Raw genomic sequence first — 19,733 nt, 5'->3', positions numbered from 1 at the left:
AACATTCACACAGCAGCCTCAGAGCCACAGCGGACACACATCTCTCCAACTGACCCGTAAAAAAAACTGTATATTAATTAACACAACACGTTCAGAATCTCTGTGTAGCCTCATGGGAATCATGAAAGTTTAATACAGTCTGATGAAAAGCGACATTCAGGTCAGTCCTGTGTGTCTGAAGCTCCTCTTCACATGCTGTACTCCTGTGTGTCTGAACAACCGTGTTCTCAAAACGCTTATATCTCAGGCCAGTGTACTTTGTTCGTGCCGTCTGCTGCTTGTGTCGTACGCAGACGTCTTGGTCTACAGTGGACGAGACAAGAGCTGACGAGACTATTAAATAAATCACCGTACACCATCTGACTTTATAGAGACTGCCAAGGCTCCATGCATCACATGGCCAGAGCTGACCTAAATAGAAAATATCAAGAGACATTAACAGAATTTAGGTGTCTTTTGGAGTTTTTAAGGGATTATCCTTTGAGGCACTTTCACCTTACAGAGGACAAATTGCATGTGATCTAAATTTAATTAATTGTTAAATTATAAATGAATCTAATAGCACGGAGATCCACCTAGATGATGTATTCACTTTAAATTAGATTAAATTAAGTTAGATTGAATTCAAATTAGTTTGATACAGTTTGTTCATCATCTCTGCTGATTACAAAAGTATCCCATTCGTGACCTCCAAATTGTAAACAAATAAACCGGATGGGACCTTTGATTTGAAATGTCTGACTAAATTTAGGCCCAAAAAGTAAGGAAATTAGTGTTTGGTGGATTATAGTGCCCTTCACTGTCAGACCTGTTTGCGCTGGTGTCGGCAACATGTGCACTAGACTCTATGTTCACCGATGAGTCCAAATTGGATTGTAGGGTCAAAGTGTGGAGAAGACGTGGAGAACGATTTGCTGATTGCTGCACTGAGGCAGAGTGATGGTGTGGGGCGGCAATCTCTGAAGGTAACCACATTGCAGAGAGATATCGAGGATGAGATTCTGCAGCCAGTGGCAATCCCATATCTCCACAGTCTGGGACTGGAACTCTATCCTCCAAGATGACAGTGCTCACCCCACAGAATTTGAGAGTGGAGAGGATGGAATGGTCCTGACCTCAGTCCCATTGAACAAAGAATGTGAATGTGACCAAGCAGGTGACCAGCATGAGGAGGAGGTGTCGGGCTGTGTATGGTTCTTCCACATGCGACTGAGATCCCTGTTTGTTAAATTGGTGTTGTTTCCTTCAGACTTCAATCATCCAATCCAATAAACAACACCAGACAAGAGTCAAATAGCAGAATAAGCTGTTTGGCATTGGCAGAGTAGATCTGGCAAGTTTTTCCACGTGCAACCCACATACTCAACTCTGCTGCTCAACCCACAAATGTATTTTCTTTACAAATGCGGCACCTTTTAAAAAGGAAATAAACACGCTTTCCAATGGTATAAGATTGATTGCCAAGAAGCATTGTGACAACAAAGACATTATCAAAAAACAAACAAACACTTTTTGTGCTAAGTTTATATTATCTATGTATATGATAATTACTGCACAATATACGTTCCTGCAGGAATCTGTGCATCTTCCAGCCACTTCTTTTAATATTTATATTAGACAACTGATTCCCTGCCGCTGGTCCACGATGACACCAGCTGTGGTTTTCTCGAAGATTTATGATGCAGCTGGCAAGCGTTTGTGTTATGTAACAGAATACAAATTAGCGGCTGCCAAAACTCTCTCCTTTTTAGCCACAGTCGGCAAAAACCTGCTCCACTTTACGCTTGAGCAAAGATTTACATCCATATACCAGCTCCTGTGTTTTTGAAAAAAGTATTTCCTTGGATGTTTTGGTCCGTTCCCTTGATCATTTGAGTTTAGTTTTTCTTTCTCGCATTTATCCCCTGTGTGCGTCTGTTCAGTTTTACTTTTTGCCTTTGTTTTTCATGATTACCCACCCACACCTATTCATAATTGTTCTTGATTTGTTAGCTACCACTTCATCGTTTCTGTTATTTATACATATTCCAGCATCCTTTCCCTCTGTTTGTGTGCGCCTCTGCCTTTTTTGAATGTTTTGAATTAATGGCTGCCGGTACTGTAACCCTATCTGAGTCAGCTCCTGCATTATTATCCATGACAAATAGTCCCACTAAAGTAGACTTTCTTTTTTAGTGCATCAGTTTATCTCCAGTCTTCCTCTAAACACACAGTATTTGCAGGATTGGGACAGTCTACTCGTCCTCTCTCTCCCCCCTGAATATGAGATTGTTGGTGCCACACTTTTAAAAACACGTTGTAAAATTTTAAAAACGGAATAAATTACCACAATGAATCTTAGAATAAGGCACAGCAACCAGTGTGAGGGAGTGTGAGGAACATGATGAATGACAAAGCAGCATTTAACTGTAAACGCTCAGAGCCACAAATGTGTGAAGGACACAAATGGCACAAGTGTGAATGATTGAATGAATGAACGATTACGTAAATGTAGTGGAAAATTGCAAAAATAAATACTTTGATATGTTTATTTTGATTGGAATGTGATTTCTCTCATTCTACATGTATGTATTTGCACTTTTTGTGGATCCGCATAAACCATATCTCTATCACTGCCTCCACCTTGTGAGGAACAAAGATTAAAGTATACCAAATATGAGGAAAAACACCTCCACCTGCAAATGCAGACTGGACTCATTTTACATCTTAAGATTTGACCCAGAAAATCTCAAAAAATATTAAAAAAAGACAAAACAATATGAACACTGCTTCAAATAGAGCTCACTTTCACGATGCAGTTCCTTCTGACGTGTATCCTCCATAGTCCATAGTGAGGTGCTTAAAGTTTATTATTATTTGATCATTATCAGCAGTGATTGGTTCTCGTATTGTTAAAGTGTGTGTAATTACATTATCTACAGTCAAGTCCATTCAGAGGCTGTAGACACAGCTATGGTGTTTTGAATCTCATATCCACTCTGACATGTTTAAAAGGCTACAGTCCCTGAGAAAGCACACAGCCGCTGAGATTTAAATCAACACGCGCAGGCTGAATAATAAATTGGGTTTTCCATTTAATTCTAACTGGCATCAAATGGCTCCTAAAAAGGAGGCTTAAATTACAGTGTCATGGCGGATGGAGGGTTATAATCATTGTCGCGAATGTCTTGCCGCAGGAGCTCCAGTTTGAGCGGCTGACTCGGGAGCTGGAGGAGGAGCGGCAGATCGTGGCGAGCCAGCTGGAGCGGTGCATGCTGGGAGCGGAGTCACCTGCAGGAGACAGTAGCAGGTAGATCCGATGACGTGATGTGATGTGATGTGGCCCTGTTCCATTTTTACGCTGAATTACAGCTGAAATGAACCAACATGGAATACAGTTGATGCACAACATAGTCGTAGTTTGTGTTTAACTGTGCGCTGGGCTTGTCGTGATGTCTGTTTTTAGCCTTTCCAAAACTAAAAATAGCTGAGAAAAGTGCAGAACGCAGATGAAACAGTGGGTTTTCGCTCCAGCCTACAGCAACCCAACAGAGCATGACTAATTAATGCAAAGGAGCGTTTCATAATACATTACTTTATGTAAAGCAAATAGCCCTGTTCATGATAGCACTTGGACTGTCGAGTATTCCTAAGCCAGCCAACAGTTCCAGTTTTGCACTGCACAGAGTTTTTCTTTCAAATAACGTTGACGCAGTTACATAGTGAGATAATGATACTGCAATTTTTCTCTCATAATTGCTCAGGATTCAGCAGATAAATGCACTGATTGTTGTAAATGAGTAAATCATAGAAGGCCACAGACTGCTCTGTCAAACCACATGATATCAAAATATGTGTTCTTGTTGTGCAGCTGTGTTGACAGTGTGTTGTCACAGCCGCTGAGCATCATCCTCGGCACACGACAAACATTTGGAAAGCCACTGAATTCAGAGCTGAGCCTAATATTGTATCCATTAAGAGAAATAAAAAAAAAAAAAAAATATATATGTGTATATATATATATATATGTATATATATATACATATATATATATATGAAATATCAATTGACTTGAAGAAAAAAGCCATTTATCGGCTTTTAAATGACGGGGTGATTCAAGTTGCCTGTAGACAGAATGAAAATGAAGGCAACATAACATCCCCAGTAGTTGCGTACAGACCACATGTACACACACAGTTTCCTTTCACATTTAAACACTGCCTTCTTTCCTCTTCTCCGTCTGATTGAATATAGAGTATTCGACTGTGACTCTGATTTGATTTACATCTCTGTCTGCTCCCGCCTCCTCTTCATTTCCTCCTCTCCCTTCTCTCCTGCTGAAGCTCGTCTGAGAAATCGTATGCATGGAGATCTGCAGGTATGATTCCTTCCTTTGGAACAATCTCACATATTATTATTAAAAAAAAACTATTTTGGAGAAGACACATTTGCTAAAGGATTGTGTCTGGTCTCAAGTGTTACCATCTCTATGATTGTAACTGAAATATCCTGTGAAACGATGTAAACTTTAGTTGAATTGTAAACAAGTACAGCTTCCAATAAAATAAATCCTTCTCCATTTAAAGGAAGTTTTTTTCCACCAGTTCATATCAGTTCATATGGGCTTTAAATTGACTATTGTGTCACACGTTCTTCTCCTCCATTTCCTGAGCCATTCGTCAGTCTGCTTTCCAATAAAGGAAAAGCACTGTTATAAAAATTCTTAACTGTCTTATGTCAAACACATTGATGTATTCCATCCCATCTTTTCATCCCGTGTGTGTCACTTGGATGTAAATGTTGTGGCTAACAGTCTGTCCAGTGTGTTATTTAACTAAACAACAGATGCTCCGGCAGGTGGAGAGTCGCAGGGCGGAGCCATGGAGGCGTCCGGTCGTCACCTGGAGGTGGAGGACGGACTCTTTCTACCTGAACCGGACCGTGCCTCCCTGCATGACAGTGAGGGTCTGTTAAATGTACACAAAATGAGTAAATGTATGTCTTATATATATCACCATTTTGGGAGGAAAGACTGAGAATTATGATAACCATTGCATTGTATTTCACTTTTGTGTTTTCCTAAAATGACTAGGCACTGTAGTTTGTAGTAAACATTGTTTAGACTGGAGGAAATGTGTGGGAGATTATGTCCAGCAGTGGATTTAAACACATTTGCTGCTCTAGTAAGCATTTGGGACACCAGGGCAGTGTATGGTGTGATGATAGCTAAGATTTCACCCTCTGCAAGATACAGTATATTACATATTTAACTTGTTGAAGATCAGCCAATTCGCAGGATTTGGCCTTTTTATGGCATTTGCTGAGATGAAGATTGATATTTAATATAACTGGAGTTATCTTTAAAGCTGTAGTGCATGATTTATAAACATAAACAAATGATTGTTACATTTCCTTAGCCTAATAGCATAGCCTAATGCTTCAGGAAAATAAGAAAAAACTAATTTTTTAGCAAGCACATTGGTAAAGTTAGGCAGATATGACAATTACCAAAAAAAAAGACAATTATGCTAACAAGTTAAACTATTGTTGAATAAGTTCATTCAATGCTGATCAAACACTGAGCTAGGAAAGTGAGACAACTGCAGGCAGGTTGAAATATGACTCTAAACACAAAAGAAGCGCCCACAAAAAGTATCAGAAGTGTGTCCCCACCCGTACCCGCTCTACAGCTGTATACACACAAACGCTCTCCCTCAGTCAGGTCTGATAGTATTGCTTGACAGAGCCTATTTTTTAGATGGACACAACATACAAATAACTTTGTTTCTGTTCACGAAGACCAAACAGAAGCAGAACAATAACATCAATAACAACAAAAAACACTTACACACTGTAGCTTTAATGTGCAAATGTTATTTTGTCTCGTATTTTTTTATATATAGATATATAAATCATCTTTTATATCTATACAGGGATTCAGCCTTTATACACATTGTTCTGATGAGGTGGACGATAAACACAGGCTGCACACACTGCAGCTTTTATGCCAAGTGGAAGAAATCGATAAGAAATCCCACAGGTCCCACAAATATGAATCTCAATTGCTCTGATCTATCTAATAAATAATGTACCAGTCAAAACATGGTGGGATTTTGACAATAACATCAACTGTCTTCATACTCAGATCAGTTTAAATGTCCACTCTGCAGTCTGAATTTAGTTTTTATCCATTTCACTGTTTTGTCAGTGTCGGATATGAAGCATCTTCACTGGAGCTTTTGGCATACTGGGTATTCGGAGAAAAAAGATGGGAAAGGTGTACATTTTAGTTTTTATCTCCTTTGAATTTTATCACAGCTAAAGATGTGACTGATTTTCAATGTTTGGGATGTTACGAATAACACGTATTCGTATTACTTACTGTTTGAGTGCTTTGTCCATATAAAAATCCTCCTATACAAGGGAAAATAGGCCAGCTTGCAGTGTATGCAGATTCAGAAACAGCATAAAGACTTAATGCGTTCACATCTCGACGTATAATGCCTGTAACAAGTTCAAAGCTGAGTGCGATAATATGCAAATCATTAAACTGCAGCGACTGATGTGATGGCAGTTGCACTGATCACTTTGATCACAACGGAAACTGCTCTGATGATTCGCTGAGTGGGAAGAAGATGCCGAGTTTCCTCACCCTTTTCTCTTTGTGTCCTGTCAGACTCGGGAGGTCACTCAGCCCAGATGACCTCATATTCAGACAGCGGCTACCAGGACAGCAGTGTTAGTTACTATAGCAACCAGAACGTGGTGCGTTCCGAGCCCCGGGCTTCATTATCAAGGAGCCCGAGAGCTGAGGGTCAAGCCTCAGTGCAGGTAGGTCTAATCTCCACTGAATTTGCTTGTGAGGTTTTTTTTGTGATTTCTTTTTTCTTTTCTTTTTTTTTTTCTAATGACGTGACAGTCATGTTATAAATGTTCCTGTTGACATGAGATTCAATGCTGATACTGGTACCATGAATGACTAAATTATTGGTACCAAATGGCACTGTAGGGTATCTTTTTGTGGTGTTTGACGCTCTAATAATAAAAAAAAATGTAGATTAAGTTGTGAAAAATAAGTCCAAACTTCTCAGTTTTAGTACATTGCAGCTCACATTTACAGACAGAGCAGTTCAGGATTCTCTCATGTTACTCTTTTCACTTTGGTAAAGGAATATGATACAGATTATTTAAACGTGAATTGTTACTGAGCAGTACCGATGTAATTTGGTGCTTTTTGCTTTTTTCCGTGTTCAACTGGAAACAGCCTTCAATGCATCTTTGTGTAAGGTGAGCGGTGGAGAGTTATAGACTGGGGTGGAGTTAATGTTGTTGTGCAGGCCCAGTATAGCAGTATTGTTAGAATACCTGTAATATGTTGGTGATGCAGTCGTTTGTGTATAGTGTTAGGCTTCATTCACACTCCTCCATTTCATCGATGACTTGTCAAAAGTGAAAAAAACAACAACTGTTTAGTAGCGGGTGGGCACTAGAAGATAACCATGATTACATTTGACAGACTTTCAAGTGCTTGTTCTGATATGAAATGATGTATACTTCGAAAAAAAGATGCACAAAAACAGAGAAATTAATATAAAATGTAGTAAATAATAACTGTAGTTAAAACAGCTTAAATATTATGTAATATAGGAGAGAGTTGGAAAAAGGTAGTTCATAGTTTCCATTTTTTCTTCATTATTTTAACATGCAATAAATTGTAAATAACTGCCAGCTATTGAAAGTTATTCTGGAATAATTATAATGATTGAAAAAAGCAAAGACAGACATTTTGAGCCTTATGTGTTAAAGGGCTAATAATGCAATAGTTACAACCGAATGTCTGATTATTGCAATCATAAAAATGTGCGAGCAAATATAGTGAGTAAATATATATTCTGTCCAAAATCTTATAACGTCGTTGGCAGCTGTGCCTCCACCACACAGCCCGTTTAAAAGAAAAGAAGGCTGCGTCGTGTTTTCAATGATATTAAGTCATGGGCGGGCCACATGTAATCGATTGGGCGGGCGCATGTGGCCAGTGGACCGCCAGTTTCACACCCCTGATCTAAATCTAACGCCTCACAATCAAATCAATTAATACATTCGAATGATTCATACACCAACATCACCAGCTCCTTTTCATGGTTACTAATAACGAAATGCTGCATGTTTGACAGTAGAAGCACGAGTGACAGATAATGAAGGGTCCATTTACATTTTTCCCTGATTTATTTCAAAACCAGCCACGCTCCTGGATGAGCTTCCATGTCTCAGCTCTTAATTTCCCTCTCAGGCGTTTAAGGCTTGGATGGATTAAGGCGGCACATATCAGCATTCGCTCGGCTGCATCTGTAATTGAGACATTTTACATTTGGTAATAAGGAGGAAAGATGTAAATGTTTGCCCCCATAAACATGAAATATTAAGTCAACTCTTCCTGGAAACCCAATATATTTACCAGTGTAATGAATGTAGAGATTTATTCAAAGGCATGCTCGTTCAGTTACTCAGACAAATGATGAAGATAATGATGCTCGTCATCAGACGTGATGAACTGCCTCCAAGTGTCGTGTCACTGGTAATCAGCAGGTATATTTGCAAATGCTAATTTTCCACATATTGATTAAACTAACAAGTGATTCATTGTCAACATTATTACGACTGTTATCCTTATCCTTGCAGATCATCTGATTTACTGGGGGGAAATAAAGTTTAAACAATAAAAGCTCTGCTGTTTTTATGTATATGTGCAGGAGTAGACTTTTTATAATATATCGGTTGTTTTTATAGCAAATGGTATTTGCTATGGTGAATAGGAGTTTGTGTTCAGATGTTTATTCTCCAAATCACATCACTTTTTGACTCGCTGCATAATCATAAATGTGCCCTCCCAAGCATTTTACTAGACATTAAGCACATGCTTAATTGTGTACATAATTTAATGTAATGGTGTTTGCACCAGGGTAATGACCCGTACAAAAGAAGGGGTCTTTTTTATGAAGCTTTAATAAAAACAGATGCTTGTAATTAACAGCTATAATAATGGATATTACACTTCATATTTACAGTTTTGGGAAGCTGTAACTTTTCTTCCATGTCCTTTCCAGGCGTCTAGTCGGATTTTGCGACGGATGGCCTCTCTCCCGTCCAGGAGCCAGTCTCCTGGGTGTGGCACTGCCGGCACTGTCTCGCCCTCCCGCATCTCCCTGCGAACATCCCAAGGCAGCACCTATGACTCCCCCATCCTGTCTGAACCCAAACCACTGGCTGCAGTGTTCCCCGGCACCAGCATGCCTCCCTGCTGCCCATCACCCACCTCCCCGACGAGCGGCACTCAGGCTCTGGGTGGTGGTGGAGGAGGAGGAGGAGCTTTAGGTGGAGGTGGTGTTGGACGCTTGGGCTCTACGCTCTCTCTCATAGAGGGGCGAGGTTTGACGGGGTCACCGCTGCGGTCAGGGATGACGGCGGTGCCGCAACACTACGGCTCCACACTGCCCAGACAGAGCCAGCCACTGGCTTATGGAGCTGATCCTTACGGCCTGTACCAGAGGAGCGCACTGCCCAGACCTGACAGCCTCATAGGTCAGTGTCACATCCACATCTCATGCTGTTAGTATATTTGTCTACTCAAATGAATCCAGTGAAATTGCATCAGAATACAACTGAGTAATATTCCGTCTTTCCCCAAACTGTTTTATATAGGGACCCACTTTAAAAAAAGACAAACTACTGCGACCCAATTCACAAAACTTCTGACTATTTCTGTAACATGCATGTTATTTAAAGCAGTGAAAACAAAGGAAAGTATCTGCACACCTTAAAGTTCACATTTCAAAGTCACTTCCTCAAACCATTGATAAATATAGAGTCATTCATTCCTCATCTATCTCTTTATCTACCACATGAAGGTTATGGCCTTCATAAAATGCACATAAATATCTGAGGAAGAGACTGTCCCCCTCATTTGATTGATCTAGCACCTTTCTAAATGTCTTACCTGCAGGTGTTGGTCCATTTTTCCCCTTTCCAATGCATGTTATTCAAAACATGTAAACATAAATCAAAAAAACTGCACATTTATTTGGGGATCTAAGTAAAATCTCATGGGGACCGTCTGTGGGTCTTGACCCAGTCTTTATTATTGCCAAATATTTCCAAAACATTGTTTACAATCATTCTCTGACCATTAATTACCATTAGGAATATTTTTGAAATTAAAAGATAGTTTAAGAAGTGTGTTAAATGTTATACATAGAATAACTGTATAAAGTACAGAATAAAGTAGATATGCCAACAATTGTGAAGTTATGTCTTGAAGACAGTTCTCTTAACTGTCTAATTGTATTCAGCATCAGTGTCCTTGAGACATAAAACATTCAGTGTTCAATCTTATATTAAAATCTCCATTGAGAACCTCTGACAATTACAAAAAAAGAAGTCCCGACCATGTTAAACCTGTGCAAGACACCTGATATTATGACACGCAGACATGGACGACTCATGAATACATACGTAGTGAAAGGTGCAGTTTCTCAGCTCTCCAGCTTTTAAATTGAGGAAAATATTCATCCAACCAGGTCAAAATCTGGGGCAGAATGAAAAATAACGTCAAAGTTTCCCTTTATAAATGGCTCGCACTGCCGTAGCATGAGACGATTTGAGCGTGTGCAACCATGTGTGTTTTCAGCAAACCGTTTGTGTAAACACACACAGCTGCAGCGCTCACTGCTCCGCAGCCTTGACACAATCTTTACTGGTGATTTAATAGCCTTTCCTTTTGTCAGGGTAAAGTTGCCTGAGCAGAACTGATTTAATAGCCCGACACGCAACATTTTTACTGGGCAGAAACTCTATAGAGTCGCCCTGTATCTTTGTGAGGACGCAGGAATCATTAAATAAAGCCGCATGTTGGACAAAGTAACTGTCATGCAAACCGCGAGCTCACCAGGTGATTGTATCTCATAGCCAAGCGCGGGGAGTTCATTTCCTGAGTTGTTAGTGGAGTTATGTCCCCACACTGGCAGACAATGCTGCAGCATTTAATCGAATTCTTATTTTTTTGAATGCAAATGTGAAAAACAAGGAATGTGTTCTCTGACAGGGAGAACTTGACTTGAACCACAACGTAGACTCAATTGTGCAGCAGCACAAAGAGAAAAATAAGCTTCTTTTAATTCATACTTCATAGAAATATGTATGAATATTCATAGTACAGTGCAACACAATGATTCTACATTACATAATACTATGTTTAGCACTACAATAAATTATTGTGTGATTGTTCAAATTAAATAGCCTACTAAATTGTACTGCTTAATTTACACACATATGGCTTTTAACCAGCCTGTATCTTTATTGGTAATCATTTTTATAAATAAATAAAAATCTGCACTGTCATAGCTTTGAGCAAATATTAGATCATTTTGGGCTTTTTTAATGAAAGTTTAGTGTCTTCAGTAAGCATTAGCCATGCTAAATTACACATGTGAAATACTACAGTGTCATTCGTTATCTGTGTACACATGTACCAGCATGTCGTGGTTAATTGTTTTTTACAATTACTACAGTGTATTAGGGCCAAACTGAAGAACATTAAGAGAATAAAGTCATAATATTACGAGAGTAAAGCCGTAATCTTTAGAGAGTAAAAAAGCCATAATAACTATTCCATCAGCTGCAACCTGCGTCAAGATGATTTGACGGAGCGTTTCGTTACGTTTTGTTTGGGGTTTCCCAAATATTTTTCGCACGTCAGCACTGCATTATCTTTAGCGTCAGGACTTTTTGAGAAATATTGTGCAAGAAGCGGAGTCTGTTTGGAAGAAAGAATCACACACTTGAAGAAAATCATCTCTTTCGTGGACTGCATGGAGGAGGAAATGGCTGGTCATGGTCGACTGCAGGCTATCACTGGTTACATCTGCATTCTGTAGCTGTTTATTAATAATAATAATAATAATAATAATAATAATAATAATAATAATACATTAGATAATGATTTAAAAAAGAATCTTATAAAATTAGGACTTTATACTCTTGTAATATTATGCCTTTGTTCTCGACTGTACATTGTGTTCATTGTGAATGTACACATTTGCCAGCCCTTGTTTAGCTCGGCTGCAGCGACGATACAGTAAATGCTGAGTTGGGACTGAGCTGCAGTCCTCACTGAATCACTGCGGCTCAGCCCTCTAACGAGGACCTGACTGACACCTCAGTCTGAGACTAATTCAAATCACTTGATGAACTGGGTGGACCAGGAGGCAGGAGGTTGAAAAAAAAAAAGCTGCAGTGTAGAACCATCACTGCTTCAGCCACTGCAGGTGTGGAGAGAGTGCCCCGGTCTGTCCTTAAGGGCGTGAACTTATTTATATTATTGATTAATATGTCGGCTTGTTTTAGTTTTCATTATTCATTAAAAATTAAAAGTTCCCAGATCTTTTGTGTCTAAATCTAAATAAACTCAGTTAGTCGTTTTTGGATTCACATTAGTTGTTACCCTGGCGACAGTGGTCCGAAATCACCTTTAAACCTAATGCTAAAAAACTATAACCAGTCCAATAAATAATGAATAAGGAAATGCAACTATTAATATTATTTAACTGTTTTGGCTGTGCTGTGTGCAGTAAATTGCAGCCGATGTAAATCGGAAATTCTCAAATAGAAGTGTGCATGGTTGTGGATTTATTAGAATGATGATGATGATGATGATGATGATGATGATGATGATGATGATGATGATACGATGAACGACGTCCCCTCGAGTTCAAACCTTTGACTTTGTTCTTCATTGATCGTTTGAGACAGCCGAGACTGGCTGAGAAACTTGAGAAGGGATTATTCCTGTGCTGCTGCCACGGGGCGGCAAGAAATGTACACACTGTCACTTTGAACTAAGTGTAGACATTACAGTCTTAGGGTTTGAAAATATACAATATTTTTTTCTCTGCGAGGAGTGTCTTCAGAAACATTAGAACATCAGCCGTTTTCTCTTATGAACCGATCGTTGACGTGTCCAGTGGAGGATTTAGTGTTGTCGTTGTGCTGCTGATGCTGCAGCGACACAGATTTATTCCTCTGTCCCACCCACTGTCACTTTACTAAGCTACTCCCACTGACCCATATAGGGGTGTCTCTATCACAAAGCCCCCTGGGAGCGTCAGCATGTGATGATTATCGGCTGACTGACGGCACTGGAAGGGGCTTTATAATGCTGCTATCAAGTGTGCAGTTCTTTTAATGTAGTCCATTTGCCTTTATGTTACTGGAAAGTGTGTGCGTGTGTCAAGAGTGTCGGTGTGGATGTCATTGATGTGCATATGCTTTGAGGCACATTTTGTGTTGTGTCGTTGTGTGAAAAGTAAGTAGTAGAAGTATGTGTGTGTGTGAGAGAGAGAGACGGAGAGTAGGAGTAGGCAAAGTCAGTGAACTAAATAAAATGCCTCCTATTCTCCTGCTGAGTGATTTTCTTACCACAGTGCTGGTGCTGGATATATACGGCCAAACAGGTTTTCCATGATAAAACAATATTATATAGTGATATAAATAATTAGCATGATACATTTAGATGAAAGACTGATTCTAAAATGGAACAAAAACAGGACAAAATTGCAAAAAAGTCATATTGAGATGTATGTTAATAACTCTCCAGCCATGTGCTGTGCTATGCAGTCCAATATAATGCCTTATTCCCGGTTATTTGCAGATCCATTGTAATCCCAGATTACATGAGGGAAATGGATACACAAAGATTAGGCTATTACGGATTACAGTGACACTCACAGCTTAGGTATACAACTATTCAACTTGGTGAGTAGCCAAACACACAAATGTAAGATCTCTCCTTTTTTTTCAAGACAAAGGAGAGCTGCAGAAGCAAATAACCCCATCATCACCATATTTGAGAGAATAATATTGTGTGTTTCACTGATCTTCAGAGGCTGCGCCCCCCTATGCCCTAAAGCCTCTTTATAATTAGAGCGCTCTTTGAACTGATCTGCACTTAGATTGGAGGACGGAAAAAAACCCTCTGCCCTGCTTTTTTTTGACGATGCAGATAATACTGAATGACCAGAGTCTTCCTGCATCACACGGCTGGATTTGCTTCCTCTTCACAAACATGGTTGTTGGCTCTTTCAAAGTAACCAGGCATGTGGCATTGTAAACATTTCAACGTGTCTTTATTTTGACTACCTCAGAACATGGTAGTGCCTCATTAGTGTCTAAAAATTATTTTTACTGTACGAGAACAAACTCCAGCTTGTGTTAAAAAGCTTTTTTATGAACCAGCTTTGGACCCCGACACTCACTCAGCTGCCAGCAGGGACAGACGGAAAAACAGGTTTTAGCCACTTAACAAAATCTATGCCCAGGATATCTTAAGAACGTGTTTGTTGCTTGTCCTTGCCGTTAGACAGCTTTTTATGGCTGGAAAGTGACTATAATCCGCTGTCTACTCGCACCAAAGTCCATATAGAAAATCAGCAATTTTATATAACAGCACATAGAAGTTGTTAATCCACCGCTGCCTCCGTCAGTAAGTTCAACTGTGTTATTTTATGACTTTGGTGTTTGAAATCATTTGATTGGATTTACCCAAGTTCCACAAACTTATCAAATAAAGCAGCAGTAGAGCAGCAGCTCCTGCGTCCCTCTAAGCTAAAAACACACATTTTCTCTAAGGGCATTGGCGTGGGAGATTGTTCAGTGAATGGACATCGTTTTCCACCCAAACGTTGAGATAAAGTAGCAAAACATATCATAAACTTAAGCAGATGTAGATTTTACAAAAAGTTTTGGTGGTTTAAATCAGCCGTGTTTTTGCCGTGAGAACATAGAGAATGAACGGGAAAAGTTGATAATGTTTCAGTACCTCACAGAACCATACTTTTCAATTCAAACTCATCAATAATTATTTTGTTCTCAAAAAGGTGTATTATGAACATGTTTGTACTTGCTCGCACCTGCAGGCCTCCACAGTTCATATGCCGGCCATGCGGGGCAGATCGATCCAGAGTTGAGGGCGGCGTTGTCTCCAGACTGCCACATGACGCCTGTTTTTGATGAGCGCTCCTTCCACAGCCCACTCTATCACAGCCCCAGCCATGACCCCCAGGGCTCTCTCTACAGAACGGGCACAGGTATTGCATTCTGAACATGAATATTAGCTATTAGCTAAACTATGTTTTTGCCGGAGTTTGTTTGTTTGTTTGTCTGTCTGTTAGTGACCAACATATCTCGAAAAGTCACGGACAGATTTTGTTAAACGCAGTTTTAAGATTATTTGAGGCAAGAAATTGGCCATTTAGAGTCTAAACATGTTTGTGTATTTAGATATGACGTATTTATAGTTTAGCAGCGATCAGCGCCGCCTCTGTGGACTATGGTGCGCACTGTGGCTGGCACAGAGAAGCGTTATCTCGGCCTGTCCTGAGGACCAATCGCAGCCCTTGATGTCTCCGTTGTCCCTTGACGGAGTGACAGACACTTAAAAAATATTTCTTACAGCCAGAGACGACGGAGAGACTCTCCGACAGCATCTCCAGCGACGTAGAGGGGTCTCTGTAACCTACGTAGAGCACTTTGCACAGAAGTATACATTGGGCTTAAGAGTACATTTTCAAAGTCCAAAGGCTGAGCTGCCATGGCAGAGGTCTGCGCTCTCTGAGTGCTTTTCTAGTTTTATACTATATCCCTGTCATTTTAGTTTATAATAATAATATATATCTCTCCTCCAGGAAGAGGTTATGTCGAGCAGTTGGACAATAATAGGGTATAAAATTAATAAAAAGTTGTGAAAAAAAATCATTATTGATACTTAAATACAGTTGTGTGAGGAGGCTGTGGAGAAAAAAGAAAACAATTTTAATGACTGGCTTTTCCTGCTTTATTATTCCGACACCTCACTTTTTTCACAGTGTTGACCTCTCAAAGAGTCCAGGTCCACACTCGTGTGCTTAGAAGATTATTTCTCAAAATAGTCTCAGGTTACAGGAGCTGTTCACGCTCTTGCTGAATAATGTATCGCTGCAGAGTTTGATGTAGAGGATCTAAAGAGTCAATTCAATCTTGTTTTTTTGATATTCAAACAAATTTAATGAACGCTACTCACAGTATATGACAGGATATTGTTCTTTTTTTTTATCTGTCAGTCTCTAACGCTTTGAGAGCCGCTTTTCTGGATTTTAATGAATGAATGAATGAAATAGCTGCAAAATGTCATTTCATGTCCGCAGGCATGGGGACGCTCCCTCGAGCTACGAGCCATTGCGACACGCTGCCATACCAAAGAAGCAGCTACGGGCTGAGCTCTGCGGCTCTCTACGTCGACTCGTACAGAGTCTCCGGGGAACCCGTCTTCTCCCACCGTCACTCGGGACTGGTGGACCGAGTTGGTACACGCACCCCGTCCATCGAGAGCATACATAAGGACCCAAGGTACACAAAAAAGAAACACAACATGTCCCCGTAACAGATGCACCGACTGTGTTGTCCCATAGACTGTATGGAAAAGTTGGAAAAGGAACTCCAATTTTGAATCAAAATTCACAGATGTCACCAGCACCCAGACTCGTATTAGACAATACCAGCTGTCAGTCACTGGAAGAGCTAAAACTGGTGTTTTAAATTTTAAATTGTTTCTAAATGTTTTTTTTTGCAACTGCTACTTCCACCCTACTTCAAATCAGAACACTACACCCATTTATTTGATGCAGTCTATATCTCGTCGCAGTTAATCTCAAAAACAAACCACAGCTTAACAACATGAAGTATATACTTTTTTTTTTTTTTTTTTTTTTTAATCTCAAACAAAACTCACATGTTGTTTTTCAGCAACAGCACCATGCATTCCATGTATTTCAAGAATAAAAACCGGGAAAAACATTAATTATTTCATATTTAATGGTTTAATGTGCTGTGCCAGGTTTCTTCACCAACCAGAGTGTGCATTCTGTGGTTTGAAGCTAAAGCTTACAATGCATGTGTCAGTGTCAGTTTATCTATTTTGTTACTCAGTCTCACCAGTTCTTACACACTGAGCCAGGATAGGAAATTCGGCCCTTAAAAAGCCCTTGAAATATCTGAAAAACTCTTTTGAAATTCAAATTCACAGTCCTGACCCTGTGTTTTAGGACTCCAGATTAGATAAATAAATACAGTTTATTTATATAGCACTTTTCACAGAAGGAATTCACATAGTGCTTCACAGTAAAAACTGTTAAAAAGTAAGTTACATAATACACAGTAGATACAACACTCACAGCTACAAGCGCAGACACAAGAAGATAAAACAGATTGCAGTAAAACCCACACCTAAATAAAAGCCTGTCTGAACAACAGGGTCTTAAGCTGCTCAAGACTCCACAGAATTTTGAAGTGCGCAGATAAATGTTACAGTTTACAGTAAATCATTTCTAAAGAAATATTTTTTAATATGTACTTTTCCCCCAATAACCCTCAATACATACAGTATCTCACAAGGGCTAAAAAAGCCCTTACAGGAAATACATGTCTTACCCTGCCCTTGACCGTAGGCTGGCTTTACACGGCAACGCTCTAGGGTGAAACCGACAAAATATTTTACCAGATGTGCCTTTCGTTTAGACGGCAACAGCGTTTTTGGGGCTTAAAAACGCAAAAAAATGAACCCACCCTCCAGAGTGGAAATCTTAATAACGCTCTGCTGTCGCGTTCCCGTATAAAGGGTTGAAAACCCAAAGTGTGCTCTGAGCTGCTCACGCTGGCTTATCCTCCTGTACGTGTTGACGTCAGATCCATGTGCAGTACAGCCAAACAACAACAAACATGTCGGATTATATCCATCAGTCGGACGTTCAAGTTGCCTTAGCTGCTCTAATACCTATCCAGGAGTCATTTCAGCAATTACGCCGAGTTAATGTTTTGGTTTAAGACTGTGGGCGACTCAGCGCTACGAGAGAGAAGTAGAAGGACGTTTAAGCACATGCGCGCGGCCCTGGTGTTGTTGTATGACAGTGCTTCACAGTGCCACCTAGCCACCTGGCATGCATACTACATCAAATTTCACACGCTTTTGCGTCACCGTGTGCATGCAGATTTCCACCCAAAGACGCTCGTCTAAACGTGAAATAAAAAGTGGGAACGCAACGCCACTTTTGCGGTTTGTGTTCAGATCGTTGTCGTGTAAAGCCAGCCTTAAAGTCTTGGAAAGAACCTGAAAGCAGAATGTTAACACTTTTAAGAGGAAACTGCTGAAAGTTTATCTCCTTCCTCCTCTCAGGGAGTTTGCTTGGCGTGACCCCGAGCTGCCAGAGGTCATCCACATGTTGCAGCATCACTTCCCCTCCGTGCAGGCCAACGCCGCCGCCTACCTGCAGCATCTGTGCTACGGAGACAACGGGGTGAAGGTGGAGGTGAGGTGACAGTACACGCTGGGCGGGCAGCTGTCTGGGTAAAAATAACAAGACCAGACGTCACCGCCGTGACTCACTCCTCAGGTGGAGGAAAGCGCTCGGCCCTGAACAAAGATTGTTCAGTTAGAAATCATACGTATTACGCACAGCCTGGATTGGTCTCTGTCAGGTATTTCCCTTGGGACGTCGTGTGGTGTAAAACTTTAATAATTAGATAATTTAACAAGGGAAGCATCAACTTTTTTCCAGATCTCTTGCATCACACTCCTTTTACGCATTCATGTTTTTGCAGAGAATTAAAGGTGCCAAATAAAGAATTATAAGCACTGCAGAATGGCCCAAAAAGAATGTTATGAAATCACACGTAGATTTTTGATTAAATTGATTAATGGAGTGTTGCACATTAAATTTTTCACTGGCATCACCTGTCTTGTGTGTATATGAAGGTATACACACAGTACACCAAAGCAAAAATTCAAAATTGTCCATAATATTGCCTCAAAGAGCGTGGTCTGAGCTTCCATGCTGCAAAATTTGACTTTTTTTTTAGAATTTTGCCGTCGATCTCTGAGGCAAAGTGCCATCTGCTCCTACAAATTTAAAGTAAAATTGGTGCCAAATGCACCGTTTCTCTGTCACACTCAAACTCTGCATGCTTCCCCTCATTACTCGGCTTCCTTTGCCACAAATCATCAATCAATCAATCAATCAATCAATCTTTATTTATATAGCCCACAGTTTACAAAACATAGTTTGTCTCACGGGACTTCACAGGGTTGGTAACATCCTCTGTCCTTAGACCTTCGACCAGGGTAAGGAAAAACTACCAGGGAAAAAAAACCCTTGTAAAAGGGAAAAAGGGTAGAAACCTTAGGGAGAACCACAGGTGAGGGATCCACTCCCTGGACGGACAGACGTGCAGTAGATGTTACCCAAAACATACAATACACAATGACAAGAATAAAAAGTGAAAAAAAAAAAGAAAAAAGTCTTTAAATGCCAGGATCATCTGGATCACTGGGTTTATCACAGCCTGTAGTGAAGACTGTTGTGGTCAGAGACTTGAGGATGACGGAGTCTTCTTTCTTGTCCTGACCTCATGTCGTTCACTGGTGACAGCAGAACTGTAAGAGATTAAAATCAGTTAGAGATGTGCTATATGTAGATTTATGTGCTACATCTCATGGGGGTACATCAGGTAAGTGGTGAGGGATGAAAAATCAAGGACGGGGTAGAGAAAGTGCGGCTCGTGCAAAGTCTGTGTGCTCATTCTAAGTGCATGATGGGAAATTCCCCCAGCAGTCTAAGCCTATGGCAGCATAAGATAGACTATTCTAATCAGGACTACCTGATCTAGCTTCGACT

General features: G+C 40.2%; 1 protein-coding gene across 1 annotated transcript in view; it reads left to right on the top strand.

Annotated features, from left to right (window-relative positions):
• LOC310937775 (plakophilin-4-like) overlaps nt 1–19,733 on the top strand; it is a gene marked incomplete at both ends in the record, with an annotated part of 37,347 nt that overhangs the window by 6,049 nt on the left and 11,565 nt on the right. The window contains 8 exons of the mRNA XM_083902128.1: nt 3,177–3,289; nt 4,323–4,357; nt 4,837–4,944; nt 6,656–6,810; nt 9,084–9,558; nt 14,946–15,116; nt 16,212–16,413; nt 18,236–18,368. Coding sequence (XP_083758254.1) covers nt 3,177–3,289; nt 4,323–4,357; nt 4,837–4,944; nt 6,656–6,810; nt 9,084–9,558; nt 14,946–15,116; nt 16,212–16,413; nt 18,236–18,368 — 1,392 coding nt within the window. The remainder of the gene's footprint in view (nt 1–3,176; nt 3,290–4,322; nt 4,358–4,836; nt 4,945–6,655; nt 6,811–9,083; nt 9,559–14,945; nt 15,117–16,211; nt 16,414–18,235; nt 18,369–19,733) is intronic.

This window comes from Microchirus variegatus (genome assembly GCF_963457635.1).
Source record: "Microchirus variegatus genome assembly, chromosome: 1".
Lineage (NCBI taxonomy): Eukaryota > Metazoa > Chordata > Actinopteri > Pleuronectiformes > Soleidae > Microchirus > Microchirus variegatus.
Note: the sequence above shows the minus strand (reverse complement) of the source record. Positions and strands in the feature narration are given on the sequence as shown.